Here is a 23,160-nt window from a genome sequence, read left to right on the forward strand (position 1 = left end):
CTTCAAAATTGTCTCTCTCTATAAAAAGAAAACTCATAAAATTTAATAAAAAAAACAAAAGATTTTTTTAAACGAATAATTGACTATTTCGGCATTTACATTATCAATTTCAAACTCACAAGTTAGATAAAAAATTATCTTATACACTCGTCTTTGTTAGCCTGTAAGAATTCAAACACTTTGTCGGAAAACTCAAAATCGACATTTTCTTTCTCGTTTATTCGAATTGAAACTCGAAATTTGTACCAAAACATTCGAAATTAAAATCCGGACAAACCCTAACCAACGAAAATACGAATTACAATTTTCCGGTGACTGAGCGGTTGGCGATTGTTATTTTTTTCAGAAAAATCCTTTTTTTTTAATTAAAATTTATGGGTTTTCTTTTTAGAGAAAGAAACAATTTTGAATATTTAAGTATGAGAGAGAACCAGCTTTGAATATTTGGGTCAACTATTTACAAATTTTAAGAGTTTGTTGGTAATACACAACAATAAAAAAAAAGTTCAATGGGCAACCATGTACAAAAAGAAAAGTACATTAGTCATCCAGAGATTAAATCTGTCATTGTGAATCCATATCAGCTTCGTTAACCGACTATAATCAGTAAACCGGACAACTATGGGTCAACCGTGTAAAAAAAAAAAGAGTTTGTGGATAAACCTTATCAATAAAAAATTAAAATGGGCAGCCGTGTACAGATGAGAAAGTACGTTGAGCGTGGTCAGCTTAATAACCATAAACGTCTTCGAACAAATTACAAATAAATTATTACTACTAAGCGAAATTTATAAGTACAACTTCCACAAAGCATAATTTATAAGTGAGTATTGAAGCATTATTTGTATTTTATAATTAACATATGTATTCTCATGTATCAGTTAATAATCTAGTGTATAATCAACTTATTCAATTGCTTTTGTAATTGCAAATGATTTTTTTTGTTATGAATCCAATAACATTTCATTGTGTTGACAAATACCGTAAAAAAAAAAATGACTCGTTTTGATATTAGACCTATAACATGAACACACAAAATTACTCACATTACTTGACTATGATAGTCACTTAAGTATTGACATAACCCAAAAAATTAAATCTAAAAAAGTAAAACATGAAAAGAGAAACATGTAACCTACGTGAATTTGATAAAGTCACATATACAAATAAGTTGAAAATTACCTTAGCTAATAAATTGCTTTGATCTCAGTTTGGATTTCTTAAGGTTGATATTTTATTATAGGATAGTATGAATGGCTTTGGCTAATAATCCTAACATATCAATACTAACAAATCTATATAAAAAAATTATTAATTGACACTTGCGAGTTCGGATAATTTCATAAGTCATTTTCTTTCTTACCACAAATATTAGATGGTAAAAGTTAATTGACTAAATTGAATAAATAAAATAAAATTATAGCTATCTAGGCTAAATATACAACTTAAAGTTAGACATTAAGTAATTTTCTTTTTTAAAAAAGACATTAGTGATCAATCATTTATGCTCAATCTTTTAAAACCTACTATTAATCTTATACATTAAAGCTTAATTTCGTAAAAGGGATGAGGTTTTTAATTTTGATGATGCAGAAAAAAAAATAAGTAACAATGCTTGCTACGAAAAAAAAAAGTTTCTTTTCATTTTAGTCATACAATAGTCGGTGTGGTAGTAAAGCGCGCCATTTAGAAATCGAGACACATTACAAGCTTAAGTATAGTCGAGCTAAAATGAACACATGGATAAAAACCTGTGCATATATACAACTTTATCCTATGCCACACAAATATCTCCTCCCACACACACACACACTCTTGTCTTCACAAAGTTATCTCAATCTCCCCCCAATCAATCATATAAAATATGACAACACAAACACAATACTAAAAATCAAATAAAAACAGAATTTATTAATTTTTTTAAACAAATGGCAATCAGTTCCAGTGCTTATTATTACTCATCGTCTTGTTCGATTTATTCTCAATTTAGGAAAAAACCAACAAATGTTTTCTCATCAGTTAATCCACGCAATGACTTGTTTGGATTAACATCATCAAATAATAATTCAGATGATTCACAGAAAACACCGTCACTTTCTGTTTCAGCTGATTCTTCTTCTGTGCCAAAAGCTCGGTTTGTTGCTCGCCGTACGGAATCTGTTTCTGTTCGTCCACTTCAGCGCCCTCTATGTACGTAATAAATTATCTTTATTTATATTTTAATCAGAATACTATATATATATATATTAGGATAAAACTGTGTGGTTGAAAGTGTTTGAATTAGGAATGATTTATTATGATGTTGACATGGTCCGATTTGCCGTCTTTTAGACCTTAGTTTCCGACACAACAATATGCAAATTAACATTTGTTACTTACTTATATAATATATATATGATAGAAGTTGAGATAAGTACTGTAATATGGACTTTCAAATAGCCAGACATTCGGAGACCGTCGTGTTTCTTGTACATTTTTTAGGATGTTACAAGTGCTTATTGATTACAACTTAGAAGATATGTTGGTGTTTATAATCTGAAGTAAATTTTTGATAGAAGATATACTGAACTGGGAAAGTTTTCATTTTCTGTTCCATTGTGATTTTTTAGTTTGCTATTTTTGTAACATGCCATGGTCCATGATATTAAACATGTAGCTAAAATGATAAAGCGTGTATCTCACTAAAAAATATTATCGGTTTCTTAATTTGTTTCTCTGTAACATGTGATTTCCTAGTTCTTAATGATGGAATGGCCAGTTTATGTACATACTGCTAATATACATGCATTCTCATTACGTGTCTAGACTAATATTTAACATTGTATTCACTTGGGCTATTAAGTATCTCAGCCAAAATCCATGGCCCACGAGCTACATTTGTTGGAATATATGAACATAAACACATAACAAATCACGAGTACGCAGCGGAAAAGAAACATTTATGCAATCATATTAATTAACAAAGTAATGAATAGAATATGTGTACCTTTGCGCAAAGCTTCCAATAATATTATTAATAATAATTATTATTATTAAAGGGTCTAAACTAAAACCCCTCTACGATCGCACACTTGACACCCCTATGATGTATGCTAGTACCCGATCACGAACTCACAAACCCGTTGTGTATCTCCCTTAATTCAAAAACCCCATGAGCCGAAAAACCATTTGTTGCTTATCCAACAAATAGAACTACAATTAATACCATGTATTAATTATGCTAGTACCATGTGGATGTTCGAACGGCACAAAACCAATTTTGGTTTTTCTTTTGTTCGACCGAAAGAAGAAAGAGAGAAGAGAAGGTTTCGTTAGGTTTTTACAATTCTAATTGTCACACAAAACCCTTAACCCTTAACCCCTATATATAGGGTAAATAGTTAAGGTTTTATTTCTTGGTGACCAAGTTTGTAGAGGATTAGGAAACCCTCTACAATTTTCGGCCCACCCCTATTTTAGTGTAATTAGGAAACTTCCTTATTTTCTAATTTACACTTTAATCCTTCTCTTTTAATTAATTAATAAACACTATTAATCTTTTAATAGTTTATTAATTATTTCATGATCAAATTAATCAATATATTACTTTAATACATTAATTAATTGCATAGAGTTTACGTGTCATTTTTTGTGTAACCCCGTAGGCTTAAATAAATACCGGACATGCGTTTATTATAACGTGATCATATTCCAACAACATTTGTATTTTTTATAATTTCACATAATGAAATGTATGAGATCAAGGGGTCAATTACAAAGCCTGATACGTACCACAGAAAGCTTGGGTTTGAACTCTAGGACGTAGGATTATCCTAAGCAAGTGTAGCTGGACAGGACGATAGTTGAAATTGGCCGTAGGATTATTCTAAGTAAGTTAGCTGGACAGGAAGATAGTTGTAATTTACTCTAGATTAGATCATTTGATTATGGTTTTCTTATATGTTGTCAAATGACAGTGGAATATATGAGCCTTCCGGCAAGCCAATACTCTGTTCTGGATGCTCAAAGGATTGAGAGGATTGATGACAACACGTTCAGGTGTTATGTGTACAAGTTCAAGTTTTTTGCTTTTGAGGTTTGCCCTGTTCTGCTGGTTCGAGTGGAAGAACAACCTAATGGATGTTCTATTAACCTCTTGTCTTGTAAGGTATTTAAGCCTACAAAATTCAAAAATTTAATCATCCTACCACCATATAGAATGTTGTGGTGTCTTCAATTAATCTTGCACTTTTAACTTATTGCAGCTTGAGGGGTCACCAATCGTGGTAGCGCAAAATGACAAGTTTGACGGTGAGTAATTCGTTGACATTTATGTTCTTTTTTACTTCTGTTATTACTGTGGGAATATATTGTTTATCACATCAAAGGAGATAAACTTGGAAATATAAGCTCAGATGGAAATTCCATTTTTAACTTCAATATTGATATGATGTTTTTAACAATGGGATGAATACGGAAACTACATATAGCTTCCTGTAACCAAATTATTCTAATATAATAGTTGGTTTTCAAGTGTTACAAATTTAGACATTTGATATCGGATAAGTACTGAGATGACATAAAACTTAGAAGTAAGTTTTCTGTCACAAGTCACAACGATGACATGTTCTAATGCTCCCACTTTTTCTCCAATTTTATGTCTAATAATGTAGACATGTAGTTAAATAGAAGGTTGACCGTATAAGGAATCTGAGATCTGTTATGTTTTTATACTGTACGATTTTGGAATCTTGATGCCCACCGTAGCTTGTTAACTTTGAAATACTACGGAATAAATTGTTGAGAATGTCGCCCAGACCATAACATATGGACCAATCCAATTAGGTCAATATCAACTTTCACAAAATCTTGTTACATGTTTTGTGGTTGGTTCCTACATTTAAAGTCTTAATTCAAACCAACAAAATAACTACATGTGGCATCCATGTCTTCCAACTTCGCGAACCTACCACATCCTTGAATGGTGTAGATGACTAACACGTCATCTGCGGCACCTACCCCATACACGAGTCATGGGTACCCTGTCGAGTGTTGTAGGTATATTTGTCGGCTTTTGAAGTTAACCTTTGAAAATAGTGGAGTCCATGTATGAAAAAGTGATGCCACATGACTGAAAATTGTGGGTCAAAAGACTTTTCCTACAACTGGTTGCTCTTTGTATTTCCTAAAACAAACCAACTATCTGTTAACTAGCAAAGAGTGCAGCCTTGCAAGAATTGGTTGCTTTTTGTAATCCCTAATTCCCTATAACAAATGTTGTAGGTAACAATCACTTAGTAATTCAGGAAAAAATCAAAAGTAAAAAGGCTTAATACTGCCATACTGGACGTAGAAGCTAATATATGGGAGGATTTGAATGCTACTTTGTTCTGAGTTATATTACATAATGCTTTTTCAGGACTCCATTGACTCTGGTTTCGTATCGGCATGCAGCTTCTATGGTCAACAGAATATCTTGTGATGGGACCCAGAGCAATTCATCCATGCAAAAGCTCACGTCGGACACTGTTATCGAGGTAAACGCCATATCTTAGGTTATTATAATTTCATATATTATCAATTGTAAAAGAAATGCACTTGACTTTAAAAGTCAATCTTATGTTTTCAGGATTTATTTTTGTTTGGACTTTATTAGGAGGTCTACTCAGATTTCTGCTTATTCAAAATCTTAAATCTTCAAACATAATTCTGTACTTGTATATCAAGTATTTAAGTGTTTGAAATATTTGCTCAGGTCAGCATTGATATTCCATTTCCTTTCCAAGCAATCCCTGTTCAAACGATTGAATCAAGCGGCACACAAGTCCTTGATCAGATATTGAAGATCATGCTTCCACGGTTTATGGCACAGGCATGTGATACTTAATTTATGTTCTTGTCCCGTTCTTTTGTTTCATTTCCTATACACTGTCAATACACATTCCTCTGCAGGTTTTATCTTACATATATGCATATACGATAGAAAATAATAGTATCAAAGTTATCATTATAACTTCAACACTGATTTTTCTATGGAGAAAACTGATTCAACTTATTTGACTCACTTCAGTATACCTTCAATGGGTATTTCTTCAATAGTTATCAATGCTAGAATATCAAGCATTACGTGTTACTCTATGTGAATGCAGTTGGTGAAAGACTATCAAGCATGGGCTTCCGGTGATACCTCGAGGCAGCCTCTCGGAACAGGTGGAATATGATATGAGATCAAGACAACACTGTCATAATACCATCATCATCCAGTACACTTCACTTCAAACTTGCTTTAGTCTGTAATTGCTGTATGATACATAACTAGCTGTTTCTTGATACATTAGGCCGGGATCCAAGACCATTTATTTTGTTTAAAATGTAATGTTGTCTTTCACCTTCCATTGTGTTAGTTTTGACATGTTATTGTGAACAGTTGTATAATGTGAATACCCGAATTTATTGCATGTATTATTGTTCAAGAACTTTGATTTATTTCATTACTTTGCAATTCTCTGGTAGTTACTGAGTTTTAGTGAATGTAGCAAGATTAGTTTTGGGTTACTGACAGAAGCGGGTCAAATGCTACGAAGTCGTGTTTGTTGCAGACTTTTAGTATTGTATATCGTTTCACATACACGAGAATGAAATAAAATGCTACATGAAGTTCTTCATGATAATAATCTTATGTGTTGCATAGTATACACTTATTAGTATTAAGTGTAATTAGTTTTTTTACTATCACGTTTTTTTATTCGAAACAGTCAATCGTATAACTGTTAGTGGCATAGTTAGTGGTTACTAGTAGTTGTGTTCGAAACAGTCAATCGTATAACTGTTAGTGGCATAGTTAGTGGTTACTAGTAGTAGATGGCCAGTGGGACAGTGGGTAGTTTATTGTTATTTCTATATAATTGTACGTAACTCATTTGAAGATTGGGTTAAGTACCCTCATTTGAAGATTGAGTTAAGTAACAAGATGTAAATAACTATTATTAAATGTCCATAGTAGTAATAAACTAAGATTTTTGGACATTGTATGTTGATAATTTGGTAAGTTGTCCAAATCATGTAACATCGTATATGTAACGATCAATGTAAGCTGACAATTGAAAAGGTCAAACACATCTATTTGATAGAAGCATGAGAACTTAACCTTTTGGTGTCAAACAAATGAAAATGAAAGCTTTGATAGGTGACAAAAGTTAAAAAATAAAAATTTTAGGGTGAAAATGAAAAAAGATAAAAGGTCTTTTACTTTTTGAGCATAAATTTGTACTTTATTGGGGCTAAAATGAAGAAATAAAATTTAAAGGGGTAAGAATGAAAGTTGGCAAAAATCAAATATTTGAAGGTTAGAACTTAGAACAAAACTTAATATAAATCAAATATTATTGAACTTTGTACAAAAAAAACTTGTACAATTCATATAGCTTTTTAGTATTTGAAAAAGTTAATTAATTAACCAATAATCATCAATTATAACACTAGGTCCTTTTAGTGAGTGGGGAAATTTAAGCAGGGAAAAGACTTGGACCTATACTTAAACTATAAATAAATTGAGTGGCCAGCTACATGTTACATTAGCTAGAACTATAAATTATGTGTGAAAAGATACACTCCGTATATTGAAATTAAAAGAAGAAATGATCATCATGTATCATTTGTGCATGGGAATAAGTTATAACACAAGGGTCCATGTATGTATGGATTATGGGGGTTGGTAGATGTGTTTGGTGTCCATTACTATGAGGACAAAGGCATTGGGATAATTAAGGGAAATTATAATCCTAGATTTCCATGCACATGCATATGTAATGCTAATTAGTAGTGTATCCATACATATATCCACATGTTGTCCCCTCTCTCCCATCACAAAACTCCATCTCCAAGAATCCAATCTATCAATCATTCCTTCTTTACTTTGGACATTGAGCTTTTGGAGCTAGCTAGCTACATTGAAAAATATGCATGAATTGAATCAACTTGAGCCGAAATAATGGTGGTATTGGGGTGTGACTCTTTAGGAGTATGAAAATCCAAGAACTTTAATTTAATTTGTTGTTTAATTATGACCAACTCACATGATTTTATGAGCACTTTTTTATATTTTATATTACCATAAGTCATAAGTGTGTGTATGTCACAATATCTTGATTAAACTACTCTTAAAGCAATAACTAGCTAGTGTAACAAAAATACGTACACCTCTTACTAAACGGTCTATTTAACCAATTAAAGTAGAATTTTAGTTAGGTATTGGCTTATAATCAATCTTTATCAGTCTGAAAGATGTAGATATATAAATATTGTAAGACATGTTTTAATTGATGCAATTATTGCCAAGCAACGATCGATGATGATAAGAGTGACAAAATAAGGATTTGTGTCAAAGAGATCGAAGATGGAAAAAGTCAAGAGGGTAACAACAAGAGGAAAAAATGATTGGAAAAAGAGTAGGTAATTTTGCATGGTCAAGGTTATGGGTTACGTACGTGATGTTAATTATTAGGTATAACAGCATATTCTTTTACGGCTTGTGGGATGTTCCCCTCCGGCATTTTTTCTTTTCATAACTATATTTGACCATTTATTAGGTGTGACTCTATTAAAACTCTTGCAACGGAGTGTCTTCTAGGCCAAATCTAGATGCTATATTTGGCATCGCCGCGTTCAGGGCCAAATTCTGGAAGCCAAGTTTTGTAGAGAACGTGGTGTTGTGGGTCCGGTGGGATTATTGTGTACTGTGTGTAGTTTGTGTAGAGATTGTGTTTATAAAAAATAATATACTTAAAAACGAAAAAAAAAAGAAGAAAAAAGAATATCATTGTTGGTAGGGGTGTGTTCTAAGAAAAAAGAAGTGATGTGACGAACTGACGATAATATGAGTGTACGAATTCGAAAGAAATGATGGCATTGTTGTTTAATGCCTTTAATTGATAGACATATATGGGGCGGATCCAATCCTTCAAAAGGGTGGGGAATGGACCACTGCACCCTTAAATAAGTTCATTAATGTAAAAAAAGAGGTTATATTTGATATGCTCCTTATAAATTTAAGATAACGCAATGTCTACTTATGAGTTTTTATTTAGTTGTTTTTCGATAGGTTTTATGGTGTTGATTTGTCAAAAGTTTATATGTCTTCTTTTATTCAAATTTTTGGATCCGTCACTTTAATATATAAACTTTTTTTTTTGAAAACTAACAAGCTAGATGTGGAAAGATTAATATGTGTATCGTCTAGCTCAGTTTTTATGGGCATGTTGAATATCTCCATATTTCTTGAGTGGATTAAAATGAATTTTTTTTTCCAGAGTCTTAAATTTCATATCAGGGATGTAATTTAAGTTTAAAATTAGAATAATATGTGTTTAAAAATATATACATATATAGCTAGAATACAAAAATGGTTTCACAATTAATTAAACTTCATCCGTAATTATTGTTAGTAGCATTTTAATTAGTGTACAGTAACAATGAGATGCGACTATATATGCAAGTTCGAATCATATATAGGAGGTACGAATTATACCTCTAGGCCAGATCATAGCTAGGGACGCGGGGTAGCCCTGCTTGCATGTGGCAGTGAAAATCAATGGTTGTGATGTAGTTGATCCCTATACACATCAACGACTATACTTTGACTTTGCTGATTAGTACGTAGTTTAGTACAGTACTATTATTATGTAAGGGGAGGGATCCATCTCCCTTCAAATACCCAATCAAAAAAACTCCACTTCATTTCATCCCTCCAATCTTTTTTCAACATTTGTTCAAACTTTTTTTAGTGGTAATCGAAACCCCCAACCTTTTCTTCACATTTTAATAATTTATCCTTATTATTATAAATTTTACATAACTAACCCTTTTTTAATTTATATCTTTTATTAATAACAAAATACATTACATAACACTTAAAACACATTGCATATTAAAAGTAAATCATTATATAATTAAAAAAAAAGTTTATATTATGCCAAAAAAGAAAGTTAGAAAAAAAAAATTAATGCTAAAATTTCACTTTTCTACAAAATTAAAAAGTAAGAAGGTTGGAGGAAAAAAAAAACACAAAAAAGTGCACAGCTAAAAAAAAACAGGTTCCCAGACTTGTCATTTTACACCCCTGAAACATGTAAATTTACACTGTAGGTCCCCAACGGTCATATGGATATTTTCACTTCGTCCCCCTGTCTCCTTCATCTCCCTGCGAGTTGAAAGCTTGCCCATAGGAGCTCGTGCCCATCTCGCTCACATGGCAGCCGAAGCTCGCTTTTCTCGCCCAACCCTTCCCAGCTCGCCGTCGACTCCCTCCCCCTAATAACACGTTTCAAGGACTAGTAATTGAACTAGCTGGCTAGCCATATATCGATAAAATGTCGATCAAAAGCTTGAGGTAACGTAAAAATGTTAATAAAGATATACTTGTAATATATTATTAATATTAATGTATGGTTTAAGATCGACGATATATACCAAAATGCATGTCGATCAAAGTTTGAGGTAACGTAGAAATGTTAATAAACACATATGACACACTTCAATGTTGGTTAGAAAATTGATGTTGTGTACACGTTTTTATTTTGCAAATTAAGTAAGTGGTTTTTATTCTATTCTCATGTTTGCTATCTAGCTATTAGATTTATCGTTTCTTTTTACCTTTTAGTTTTTATGGATTTTGTGGAAGAGTACCTACCAATTACTTATATGATATATACCTAGCTTTTCCTATGATGGAACTCCAAAAACATCATATTAAAATTTAAATCCTATCATGTTAAGTTATATCAAAATCAACGGTAGTTTAAGGTTTTTGTACCTTTTAATCACTTATGATTAGCTTTCAATTCGACGTTGTCACTATATATAGATCCTTTATGTATGTAATATATATGCAATCATTTTCTATTATAATTAAGTAAATAGAGAACTACCAACTCTATTAATAAATTAATTAAAGTAACTGTATATAACTATATATGCATGAACTTGAAAAGCACTACTATCAACTATCAATTTACACATGTATGTATTGATTAAGTGAAAAATCATACTCTTCCGTTCCATTTTAATTGTCATGTTGACTAACTTTGACCATAAATAACTTTGATTGTGTCATGTAACATTTGATATAAAATATATGAATGTATTGGGTTTTTAATGTACTTTTCGTCCATATAAATTTCATCAACTACTATATAGTACAAACAAAGTTATTTACGGTCAAAGTTAGTCAACATGACAACTAAAATGAGACAGAGGGAACAAGTATTATCCTATTAAGCTTATTACGTCCTAAATAAACATGTTCTTAATTATGTTGCAAATTAAGGATAATAAAGGTGAGATATCAAGTAATATATATATTTTTTGAACACATTAAAGACATCAAGTAATATTAGCCGTGTACAAAAGTCGGGTTTTACCCCACCTAACTCAAACCAAGTTTGGCCAACGGATCTAGAAATTGGGTTGACCAAAGCCAAACTGGGTTGAACCCGGTGTTTGGTCAAAGGTGAACAATATTTTACGGTTTTTTGGCCCAAAATCAAACCCGACCTGAAATTGAAACCCGTAATCCAAATCGGGTTTAACCGGGTTCGACTTTGGTTTTTCCGACCCCGTTTTTCAAAACCGATTTTTGTGTGCATCTATAAGTAATATTAATACTTAAATATATTATACTTAGTAAGAAATATTTTGTCCAATTGTATTATCAAAATGTAAGTTGTTTGGATCAACTATTGCGAACGCTCCGTCCTCATTCCCCTTGATAGAATGTGAAAAAGATAATTGTTTTTATATTATTTTCTTTTAATGTACTCGTATAAGAAATGAAAATTTTGATAGGAAAGCACGTGTTTGATGGTTTACCCCCAAAGAAAAGACTCAAAAAGAAGTACTAAAGAGGATGATGTTGCATTACTATTGAAATGGTGATGACGTTATATACACGAGTGAAGAGTCGGACAGACTTTGGAGGCGTGTGGTGGCCGTTTTACATGGAAATCTGATTGTGGGTTTTGATATACCGGTCAACAAGAAACAAGGGTTATGGAAATCAATTTTCAAAGCTAAATCAGTGTTTTTCAAAGCTAAATCAGTGTTTTCCATAAAAGATGTGGACTTACAGCCACATCTAAATGCAAATGAGTTCATAATTTCAGTTTTGAAGCTAAAGTTCGACTCGACTATTGCTCACAATTCACATCCCAACTATTATTGGAACCACTGGGTTCCAAAGAAGGTGAATATAAGAAATTGGAGAGCAAATCGGGACAGACTTTTGACTATAAATCAACTCAATAAAAGGGGGATTACAATGAGGTCTTTATCTTATGTTAGGTGTAATCTTGTTGATGAATCTCTTGATCATATTCTCACGGCATGTCCCTTTGCGATGGAGGTTTGGGATTTGATTGGATATTGGTGTAAGATAAACCCGCTTTATGCTTTTCATGTCCATGACATATACACCTTTCATTATTCTCGAATTGGGGATAAAAATTGGAAAAAATGCTCAATGCCATTATTCTTATTGTTATTTGGAGCTTCTGGAAATTGAGGAATGATGCGGTGCATAATATGGTATTTTCTACAGCTCATATGATCTTTGAAAAGATTAGATCCATGACGTTTTTATGAATTCCGAATAGAGCTAAAATAGTGGAGTTAGTTGATGTAGTAAGCCATGTATTTCTTGATTGATTTTACGTTTATTCTCTTGTTTGTTTATGTATCTATCTTTATGCTAGCTTCTTGCTAGTTTGAGTTATTAACAATATTTCACTTTCGTCGTTAAAAAAAAAAAAATAGAAAGGATGATGAAGTGTACATGTCAACATGATTGATTTGGCCCCTTTGTGAAAAGGCCACACCAACTCATATGGGCCTCGGTATAACCCCCCGTGTTTTATACATACATTTTTTTTATCAGTCATCGACATATCTATATGCGTGTATCTCAGACAACAGTCCCGGTTTTACTGTTGGCTTCCCTTAACACCCCACCCACATATCATCAAATATATCATCAAATCCTAAAATCTTATCGAAATAAGTAAGCCGGCCATCGGCTGAATTTCAGTTTCGAATTATAATTCAATCGACATTCCATTTAAGATGAACCAGTTTTGTCTAGTTTGAACTTCCAAAAACTCTTGTTGTTTGACTAGATAAATGAAGTTTTTACATCAAGAAGTCGACCTTTAACCAATTTATAGACAAGTGAAAGGATGAATAAGACGCAACTTTATAAAAATGTATACAAGACACTTGTAATGATAAATCATATATAATTAAAATGGTTGTGGAGAATTCAAAAAGAGGATTTTGATACACTAATAAGTGTTTGTACCACTTCGAAGCAAACAACTAATGCGGGTTATATTTAAAAGTTCATTTCAAACAAGTAATTAGATTATAATCCCGTGTAATACACGGGATGAGCATATTAAGTCTTTATAATAATATAATAGTATTTATTGATAAGACATGTAGACTTATCGTCATATAAATATCAAAAATATTTTGTATTAGAAATGGCTAATGATATATAAATAATATATATATATATATATATATATATATTTGGTGAAACGGAATATGAGGATGTGTAGTTAGTATAATTTTTTTTTTTTTAAATCCCTCACATACTTTTTTTTTAAATCATAAACGTTTGTGTAGTTAGTATAATTTATTTTTTTAATTTCAAATTAACGTAGTTAATATAATTTATTTTTTAATTTTAAATGTTTGTTTTCGAATCATGTAAATTTTATATCATTTAATTTAGTCATTATACTCTTTAATCTACTTTTAAAGGCATTTGTGTTTAAATTTACTTGTTAATAAATTAAAAAATAATGACACAATATGCCCTCTTAAATAGGAATTAGCAAAAGATTAAAATGCTCATTTACATGAATGAGATATCTCACATGTAAAGCTTTTGTATAACTTCAACTTGTTAGTTTAGAGTAAGGTTACTTTGCTTGGAACATTATTCATGGTGAAGATCTTCCCAACATGACAACATGATCTACTTTAGCGACTCTGATTAAATTACTCTAACTAATCCAACAAAACATTATGTCGATATTGTTTTTACAGATAAATATCTATTATTTATTTTTCGCTAACATAGCATTTCAAAAAATATAAATAATGAAGGACATTACTCCATATTCAATTATGTAACCAATGTGCTTTTAGACAGTGAAGGAGCTATGTGATGGTCAAGGGTGGTCATGATAACCCCATAATTTTTATAAAAGTCTATATTCCTAATAATATTTCGAAGTATTTATTTAGTTTTAAGGTAATTGGCAACCCAGGATAATGTAACTGAATGTTGTAGTTTAATTATTTATTGGTATCATGGAAATTGTTTGACAACCTCAGAATAAAAATTCTGGATCCGCTATTGTTCTAGGCATACCAAACTAAAGGTTCACAACTCGCCATAATTATGATTTGGTGTTTGTTAATTAGATAGTTTAATGAAGATTAGTAATTGACTATTAAAAGAGGTTAGTGTTGTATATGGCTAGCACTTTTATAAGTACAAATTTTAGGTTGTGTGAAATAAATGTTACTGCTTGTGTGTTTATGTAGTCATTAAGTGACTGAATAGGGAAAGTGACTGAAGTCTGTATGGATTGAGTCAATATAGTTGTTTTTTACTTATTAAGTCAATCAAAATTAAGTCATGACTTTTTAATTAAGTCATAATCAAACACTACCTTAGTTAGGTTGTAGCTTTTATTAAAAATGATTTTATAATTTGAAAGAATGAAATAGCCTTAATTTGAATTTATACACCCATAGGGCCGATCACTTAAAAAAAGCTAGCAGACTTATTTTATTTTTTTTTATTAATTACATACTTAATTAAATAATGCTCTTACACACACATAGATAGATATAGATAGTGGTAGATTGTTTAAATGGCTAATATTGTTTTTTATATTAGGTATATAAATATAAATATAAATTTTATAAAAGATTAATAATAAATGAATTGAGAGGTTTAAGTAACGTAATGATGATGTTACTGTAAAGGAAAGGATACGTAGTATAATTATAATTATAAATAATTTATGAATTGAAAGGGGATTTGTTATACGTGTTCAACTTGCATAAAAGGAAGCTAAATGAGGAAGGTAATCTCATGGTCAAGAATCATTTTCTTTTATCATCCAATGGCTCTCACTTAATCAAAAAGTGAATTTAAGTCACTGGTTTATAGTTATTGGGAGATAGTAAAAAATCGTAAAAAAATCATAAACATATGAAGAATTTTGTACAACAGTAATAGCAAATCATTTATACGCTTGGCGATAGTTTAACTTTAACGGATTAAGCTTAGGGATTATTATCTGTGATTGTAACTAAATATGACAAAATGTCTATTTTATGTAAAGATCTTGTTAAATGTTTATGTTATGTAATCAACTTTCAAATCTTGATTATTGAATGTACCTGACCAATAAAAAAGTTAAACATGACATCTTATATGGTTGCCACATATACTCGGTTATATTCAATAACCAGGATTTGAAAGTTCATTATATAACATAAACATTTTACAAAATCTTTACATAACATAGACATTTTGTCATAGTTAGTTACATTCATAGGTAATAATCTCTTAAGCTTATCGACTGCTTCATCTTATAAATAAAACATCTCTTGCTTAATAATGAACTTTATGCAAAATATATTTAGAACATTAGTCGTTAAAGATTATTTAAAAACTTAATAGAAAAAAGAGTGAATTTCATATTTACCCTCATTAAACCATACAAATATCAAATATACCCATCTCATATTAAAAATATCAAATTTACCCAACCTAAATATTAAAATATCAAATATACCCAAATCACTAATTTAATAATATTTATACATAAAAAAAAATCAATAATAATTATTTTTTAATAATAGAATGACAATAATATCCTTTTAAAATTGTTAAAATTCTGCTTATTTCATTATCATAACATGCTTTCATGTTATGATAACGTTCTCCATTATTGTTTTGTTAATTATTTTTTTTTGTTTTGTTTAATTTTCTCAATGTTTAGACTTTAGATGATTCATAAGGTTTGAAATTACCCATTACGTAGTCAGTGACCTACTGTGTTTTGTCAAAAACATAATCTGCTATGAACGTACAAGATAGTTAATTTAGTATTTTATAATGCATATTTAGTTTATAAAAGTTTGGATGCAGCCGTGTAGATTTCGTGACCAAACTAACAAGAACAATAAGTGTTTTATTAATCACATGGAGCAACTTATCGAGAAGTCTTTTTGTTAAATATTCGTATTTGGCATTTCAATAGTTACACATTTTAAAATTCTTTGATATATGTAAAAGAATGTTGCAGATGCATTATCGTTGTTTCAAATAGGGTATTGTAGTCATTATATGATTAAAAAATAATTATCATTGATTTTTTTTTATGTATAAATGTTATTAAATTAATGGTTTAGGGATATTTGATATTTTAATATTAATGTTGGGTAAATTTGATATTTTTAAGGTGAAATGGGTATATTTGATATTTACATGGTTTAATGAGGATAAATATGAAATTCACTGTAGAAAAAATATCGTTCATGAACATATTTGATGAATTATTATAAATTCTTAACATACGGTGACCACATTGATACAACATTTAAATCGTTTCAGTAAACTCAACCTGATCTTTCATTGACATTCCACTAATAACCAAAAACAATAGTAAAACATCATATGTTTATGTAGATAATACGAGCATAGTGTCTGCACGTTGCGGCTAGAAGGTGAGGACAATATAAAAGGGAGGCGGTGGTGGAGATCAAGGGAGGCGGTGGAGAAGGAGGGCGGCAGCAGATGGGTGATCAAAGGTCGATGAGAATGTGTAATGATGAGATAATATGGGGAAATAGATGGTATATAAGGATTTTATGTTTAAGTAAGAATATTTTTGGGATAAAAATATGTTTAATTTGTTAATTTATAAGAGATTACAGATAATCTCTTGATCTAAATTTAAATCAAACGGTTGGTTGTTTTTTATTGATGTACAATCAAATTTTCAAATAAATAAATAGTAGTAAATAAATGGTGGTAAACTAACATGTAAAATAAATATAAAGAAAAAAAGAAAAGGAAAAGAATGAGAAAAAAAAGGCGTGAAAAAAGGTAAACACAATTTAAGGACAACCCTTGACCCCTTTAAAACCTTCTTCCTTCCACCTTCTTCATTCATTTCATCATACAAGAAGAAGAAAGATATTTTCATACCATTTTCACTCTCCTCTATAACATTCTGTTAATCGCGCCCATATTTATAAATTTACTACTCCTTTTTTACCGTATCATATCCAACTAATTTCAACTTCCTCCCTCCTTTCTCCCTCCCTCCATATTTTTATATATCTATCTCTATCTATATCTTCAAACACTCATTTTCCATTTTTATTCCTTCAATTTCATTTTTGATTTCAATTTTCTTTTGCTTAGGGTTTTATTTATATATATTTATACATACATATACATATATATACGTCTGTGTATATATATTGGAAATTAAGCGATATATATATACAGTGCTTCAGAGGTACGTTTTTGGTTCGTTGATTGATTGCGATGGATCTCGATTCGATACGTATGTTGGATTTTGATAATAATAACAATTGTATCTATCAAAATAATGATACAAAATTTTTTATTGTTGATCATTTTTTTGATCATCAACTAATTTTGATTTTATCTGATGCTACTTTTCTCTAAATATATCAATTTTGGGATATTAGGTATTTATATGTCAATATTTGTGTCTAATTTGGGAGGTAGGATTAGATAGGAGAAGGGTGGTGGTGGAAAATGACTGATGTACAACACCAGCAAGTTATACACAAAGGAGAGAGTACGAATGATGCGTGTTCGGATTTCGAGAGGGGTTTTGAGGAGTTAATGAGGGGCCAATTAGATGATTGTATGTCATTTGCATCATGTAGCTCCCCGAGAAATACGGAGGACGAGGAGGAGACTGATGGTGGTGATCAGCTTATGAGAAGGAGACGGAGGTCGGATCTTGAGGGGGATGATTTGGCGGAGTCGTCGATTGCTAGGAGAAGGCATTCTAGGATTTTGAGTAGGTGGGCGGCTAGGCAAGCGCAGGAGATGATTACTACGATAGAAAGGAGGAATCGTGAGTCTGAGTTAATGGCGCTTGCTGGTTTGCATACTGTTTCTATGTTAGATTCTTCGTTTTTGACAGAGTCGGACTCACCATCTCCTTCTCCTAATTCTAGGAGGCAGGGGAATGTTGAGAGGCCGAGTACTAGAGCGTCGTCTATTTTGCAGATGTGGAGAGAGTTGGAAGATGAGCATATTTTGAATCGGGCTCGTGAAAGGGTGAGGGTGAGATTGAGGCAGCAAAGGAGTGTGGATACGAATACGAATGTTTCAAGCACTACGGAAGAGAGAGGGAGTGAACGTCAGAGTAGCTTGGGGGATGTAACGGGTAGTGATAATGACTATGGGACTTGGTCTCGTGACCAAATGGAGCCACGGAATGAGGGTCATGGTAATGACGTTTCTAGCCATGAGCAGACTCCTGATGTAGGTGAGGTTGAAAGGGAAAGGGTTAGGCACATCGTCCAGGGATGGAGGGAGACCGGTGTCACTAATCCTTCACCAGGTGTTGCCCAGAGGAGTAATACTCCAAGAGCGGAGTGGCTTGGGGAAACGGAGCGTGAAAGAGTGAGGATTGTGAGAGAATGGGTACAAATGACAAGTCAGCAAAGGGGAACTCATGGCACTCGTAGGGAAGAGCAAGGTGCCACAGCTCGAGAACAAAATCATGAAAGAACGGGTGGTCAACGTGCTGAAGGGCAGACTGAGCATATTAGACGGGATATGTTGAGGCTGCGTGGTAGGCAAGCTTTAATTGATCTACTAATGAGGGTTGAGAGGGAACGACAAAGAGAACTTCAGGGTTTGACAGAATTTCGTGCAGTTTCTGATTTTGCACATCGTAACCGCATTCAGGTCAGTTGTAAATCCCCGCTTCTTTTGCTATCCCTTACACTTATCAAATAATATCTAAACATGCTGCATATGATCATAGATTTTTTTTTTAACGTATTCTCTGGCTAGTAAATGCTTGCGTTCAGAAATGCATCCAACTGTATTGTTAGGACAAAATAAAGCTTAAGATAACATATATGCCTTTCTCTTGTTACTGCTTACTAGTTTGTAAAGTAGACATATTGTTTTAACTATGAGACTGTTTTATTATCTGGTTCACTTTTTAGTATGATGCAGATAGATGATTCATGTTATAATGTTGCCTTATTAATGGTTGTCGCCTTAAATTTGACATGATTTTATAAGTGACACACATTCTCTGAAAGATCAGGAAGTAATTGGCTTTGATAGAAGTTAATACCGTTGCAAGGCAGGCTAAGTTTTTCATTTTTGCCGTGTCAAGATTGCTAGTTAGTATTGAACATTACAAGATGAGTTAGTAGCTCCATTCAGAATACTGGTTACCAATAACCTGTGCACTCATAATCATAGGCACAACTTTTTCTAATACTGGCAGCTGTCTTTTCATCATAAGTTTTCAGACTATACAGTTTGAGAAAGTAAAATGAAAGTGTTTATTCTAGATCATAGGTTGCATTCAATGTTGGTATACACAGTAGAGTTTTCTTGAAGCATAGGTGTAGTGCTGTACTTGATTATTGCATGAGTTTCATCTTATTTGGGCTGTAGTTTATGTTTCCTAGTATCTAGCAAACTTTGGGACTTATACATTATAATTTAAGTTTATTGTCATTTCCACAGTCATTACTGAGAGGCAGATTTCTACGAAATGAAAGACCTGTAGAGGAAGAGAGGCCTTCTTCGGTTGCTGCTAGTGAGTTGGTCCAATTGAGACAACGTCACACCGTCTCTGGTTTGAGGTATGCTTAATTCTAAGCATTTTAAAATTTAAAATCTTCATACTTAGTTTCAGTATCTTTTAAAAAATTTGGTCAATTTGTTTCACTTTTATGGGTCTAAAACATTTCAAATAGCATGTTTGAATAGTTCTGCTTTCTTTTATTGTTCTCATTTGATGACGTGGCACTCTTTTGATTAGGGAAGGGCTCCGATCCAGATCAGAAAACATTGATCATGGTCAAGTAAGTAGCCATTCTGATTACCAATCTTAAGTATAACTTCATTGATTTACAAGTGACAAAACTCACAAACGCTTCACAGGAGATCAATAGTGAAAACCAAGAGCAATCACAACTGTGGGTTCAGGACACCGACATCCATCAGTCCACGGATCGCACGGGAAACCTGGAAAGTAATGCAGCTGTTCAAAGCACGAATCAACAAGAAAACATTGATGGAGTGGAGTGGCAAGACCAGGTTGTTGAAGATGATGAGAGAGGAGAATGGCAACAGGAAAACTATAATGAGTTTAATGAATGGAGAGATGGGTCTCCAGAAGATGTTAATTGGCAGGAAAGTTCAGGTAATGATTGGCCCCAAGAAACTTCAGGTAACGGTGGAGAAGGTGTGCATGGAACCGATGAGGTATGGCATGAAGATGGCTCACGGGAAGCCATTGAAAATTGGCCAGAAGGGCCATCTGATCCACCACGAATGCTTCATAATGTTCCTGTGAGGAGAGTTAATAGGTTTCAACCACCAGAGGATGACAACGTGTACAGTATGGAACTCAGGGAACTTTTGAGCAGGTATAGACCGTTTCCCCAGGTTTTAGGTGTTGAAAAATGGGTGGGTTGGGCAATAGATCATTATGTGTGGGTCAACAGGGATAATTTTTTTTATGTGTTGAAATGGGTTGGCCAGTTGACCTAAAGCACTTGTCATCCAATTATTTACAATTTAGGTAATAGTTTAGAGTGTCAAATGTGGTTACAAATTTTTTGTCATCTTAAGGTAGTCTAACTTTCTAATTACAATGATTGAAAATATTTTATGCATTATAAACACAAATAGGGTGACTTTTGACCTTTCGACCCATTTCATTTTAACGTTTCTTTTCTAAGTTTTTATCTCTTTAAACCATTAGACATAGAACATTACCCGGTTGACTTATTTATAACTAAATGGGTCAAGTTTGCCACCTGTGCTTAGTTTTTATCTTGTTGCTTTTCCATTGACTGATATTCTTGTATACTGCAGGAGAAGCGTTTCTAATCTTCTTCGTAGTGGTTTTCGTGAGAGTTTGGACCAACTGATTCAATCATATGTCAACAGACAAGGTCGTGCTCCCATTGACTGGGAACTTCATCGGAACTTACAGACCCCTGCTTCACAAGGAGGTGACCAAGAGCAGCGCAGGAATGAACAAACCAATCAGAATCAGCATGATGGCATCAGTAGACCGTCACTGGTTTTACCATCTCCTCCTGTACCCCCACCACAACCAATTTGGCATCATTTGCCTTATTCTAGTTGGTCGCGTCACAGCATGCATCGGTCTGAACTCGTAAGTTAAAGTGGGGGTCTTTGAAATTTTATAATGCAATTAATTTTTTATTTTGCTTGATGACACTATACAGTCTTAGTGTTCTGTTTGTGATTTAATTATTTGGGGGCTAGATGATCATTTTTTGGGTAAAATTTATGATTTAACCGTATATGGAAGTATTGAACTACCCATACCCCTTATTTAAACCTAATTGGAGAGAGAGGCTTTTGCTACCATTTCATAAGTTCTATTATCAATAATATCTTTTGCTTGACATGTATCTATTAATTACCTGAATTAATTGAATTTGTCAACTGAAAATTATTCAGAGTTTTTGAACTTCTCTTTTAAATAAAACTGTTAAACACTAAGACATCTATACGGCCTATTTTATCTTAGCTGATTTTTGTGATTATGATTATTTAATGTCACAAAATAACTTTCAAAACACATGTAATAAAAACCATATGGCCTAGATTGATATCTGCTTGTAAACTATCTTGTTAGTGGCATTGAGCTGAATGAATAAAAATTATGGAACAGGAGTGGGAAGTGATTAATGATTTGAGGGCAGATATGGCGAGACTGCAACAAGGCATGAGCCACATGCAGAGAATGCTTGAGGCTTGCATGGACATGCAACTGGAGCTGCAACGGTCTGTCAGACAGGAAGTTTCTGCTGCTTTGAATCGATCTGAGGGTGGAGAAGGTACAGACGAATGCCTAACCTTAATTACTCTAGTGCTCCTTTGTTGTTAAGAAAAACACTAACTTTATGGAGTTACTTTCAGATATCGCTGCAGAAACTTCAGAAGATGGATCGAAATGGGGCCAAGTGAGGAAAGGAACATGTTGTGTTTGTTGTGATAGCCAGATTGATTCTTTGTTGTATAGGTATTCCTCCATTCTTATAAAGTAAATTATTACTATAATCGAATGTCAAGACTTTCCTTTGTTCATAATTGTTTACGTATGTTGTACAGATGTGGGCATATGTGTACTTGTTCGAAGTGTGCGAATGAGTTGATTCGTGGAGGAGGGAAATGTCCATTGTGCCGAGCACCAATTGTTGAGGTTATTCGAGCTTACTCCATACTGTAAACTAATTACAAACTGACAGAAGAACAAGATTATAGGGATCTACTTGATTCTTAAATTCTATTTGTTCTCACCTGTAGAGTGCATTTTTGCCTCACTGTTTTTCTAATTATATGATGATTGGTCACACCTTTGTATATTTGGATTAACAAGTGGCTTCTTTTCATTCCTTCGTTGCGTAATAAAATTAAATTTCAACATGAAATCTTCTTTCACCATACATTGTGAATTAAACTGGGATAGAGTTGGTGGTTAATGATAAAACTATCCATGGAAAAAGTCTATATAACTAGTAGACTCATAGTAGTAAACTAACAGTATATGTAAAAATGCAAAATGAATAGTAAAGTTTGACATCAGTGTTTCATACTAAACTAACGGCTACAACTGAAATTAGCAGTCTTAAACATTGCAGTTTTTGCTGCAAAATAACCATAGTAGAAGTATCGTTTGCATCGGAAATTACTTTTAGTTATTTATTTGACAAGTGCAAATATAAAGTTGGCAACAAACTTATTCATTCTTTTTTTTATTGACTCATGAACAGCCAAAAAGATCAAAAAGAGCCAATTAACGTTAAAAATGATAATGT

The 23,160-nt window shown here is 32.5% G+C and overlaps 2 protein-coding genes across 2 annotated transcripts; both read left to right on the forward strand.

The window, feature by feature from the left end:
- Positions 1 to 1,776: 1,776 nt before the first annotated feature.
- On the forward strand, positions 1,777 to 6,437 carry LOC122603437 (uncharacterized protein SYNPCC7002_A1590). The gene is made up of 6 exons (XM_043776137.1): positions 1,777 to 2,190; positions 3,957 to 4,147; positions 4,245 to 4,290; positions 5,434 to 5,516; positions 5,735 to 5,851; positions 6,129 to 6,437. Exons 1-6 carry the CDS (start codon positions 1,929 to 1,931, stop codon positions 6,198 to 6,200), a joined length of 771 nt encoding a protein of 256 aa, XP_043632072.1. The 5' UTR covers positions 1,777 to 1,928; the 3' UTR covers positions 6,201 to 6,437.
- Positions 6,438 to 17,569: 11,132 nt separating this feature from the next.
- LOC122606047 lies at positions 17,570 to 22,717 on the forward strand. The gene is made up of 8 exons (XM_043779012.1): positions 17,570 to 19,021; positions 19,823 to 19,941; positions 20,121 to 20,163; positions 20,243 to 20,730; positions 21,182 to 21,488; positions 22,014 to 22,179; positions 22,262 to 22,364; positions 22,454 to 22,717. Exons 1-8 carry the CDS (start codon positions 17,852 to 17,854, stop codon positions 22,569 to 22,571), a joined length of 2,514 nt encoding a protein of 837 aa, XP_043634947.1. The 5' UTR covers positions 17,570 to 17,851; the 3' UTR covers positions 22,572 to 22,717.
- The last annotated feature ends 443 nt before the right edge of the window (positions 22,718 to 23,160 follow it).

Source organism: Erigeron canadensis, chromosome 6 (genome assembly GCF_010389155.1).
Source record: "Erigeron canadensis isolate Cc75 chromosome 6, C_canadensis_v1, whole genome shotgun sequence".
NCBI classification, from domain to species: Eukaryota; Viridiplantae; Streptophyta; class Magnoliopsida; order Asterales; family Asteraceae; genus Erigeron; species Erigeron canadensis.

What these genes read in the sequence shown, in the direction of transcription:
- LOC122603437 (XM_043776137.1), top strand. Translation starts at nt 1,929, where the DNA reads ATGGCAATCAGTTCCAGTGCTTATTATTACTCATCGTCTTGTTCGATT. An exon ending in TTAACCTCTTGTCTTGTAAG is followed by an intron (nt 4,148 to 4,244) that starts GTATTTAAGCCT and finishes AACTTATTGCAG; the next exon opens with CTTGAGGGGTCACCAATCGT. An exon ending in TTCCACGGTTTATGGCACAG is followed by an intron (nt 5,852 to 6,128) that starts GCATGTGATACT and finishes ATGTGAATGCAG; the next exon opens with TTGGTGAAAGACTATCAAGC.
- LOC122606047 (XM_043779012.1), top strand. Translation starts at nt 17,852, where the DNA reads ATGACTGATGTACAACACCAGCAAGTTATACACAAAGGAGAGAGTACG. An exon ending in AAAACATTGATCATGGTCAA is followed by an intron (nt 20,164 to 20,242) that starts GTAAGTAGCCAT and finishes AACGCTTCACAG; the next exon opens with GAGATCAATAGTGAAAACCA. An exon ending in TCGATCTGAGGGTGGAGAAG is followed by an intron (nt 22,180 to 22,261) that starts GTACAGACGAAT and finishes AGTTACTTTCAG; the next exon opens with ATATCGCTGCAGAAACTTCA.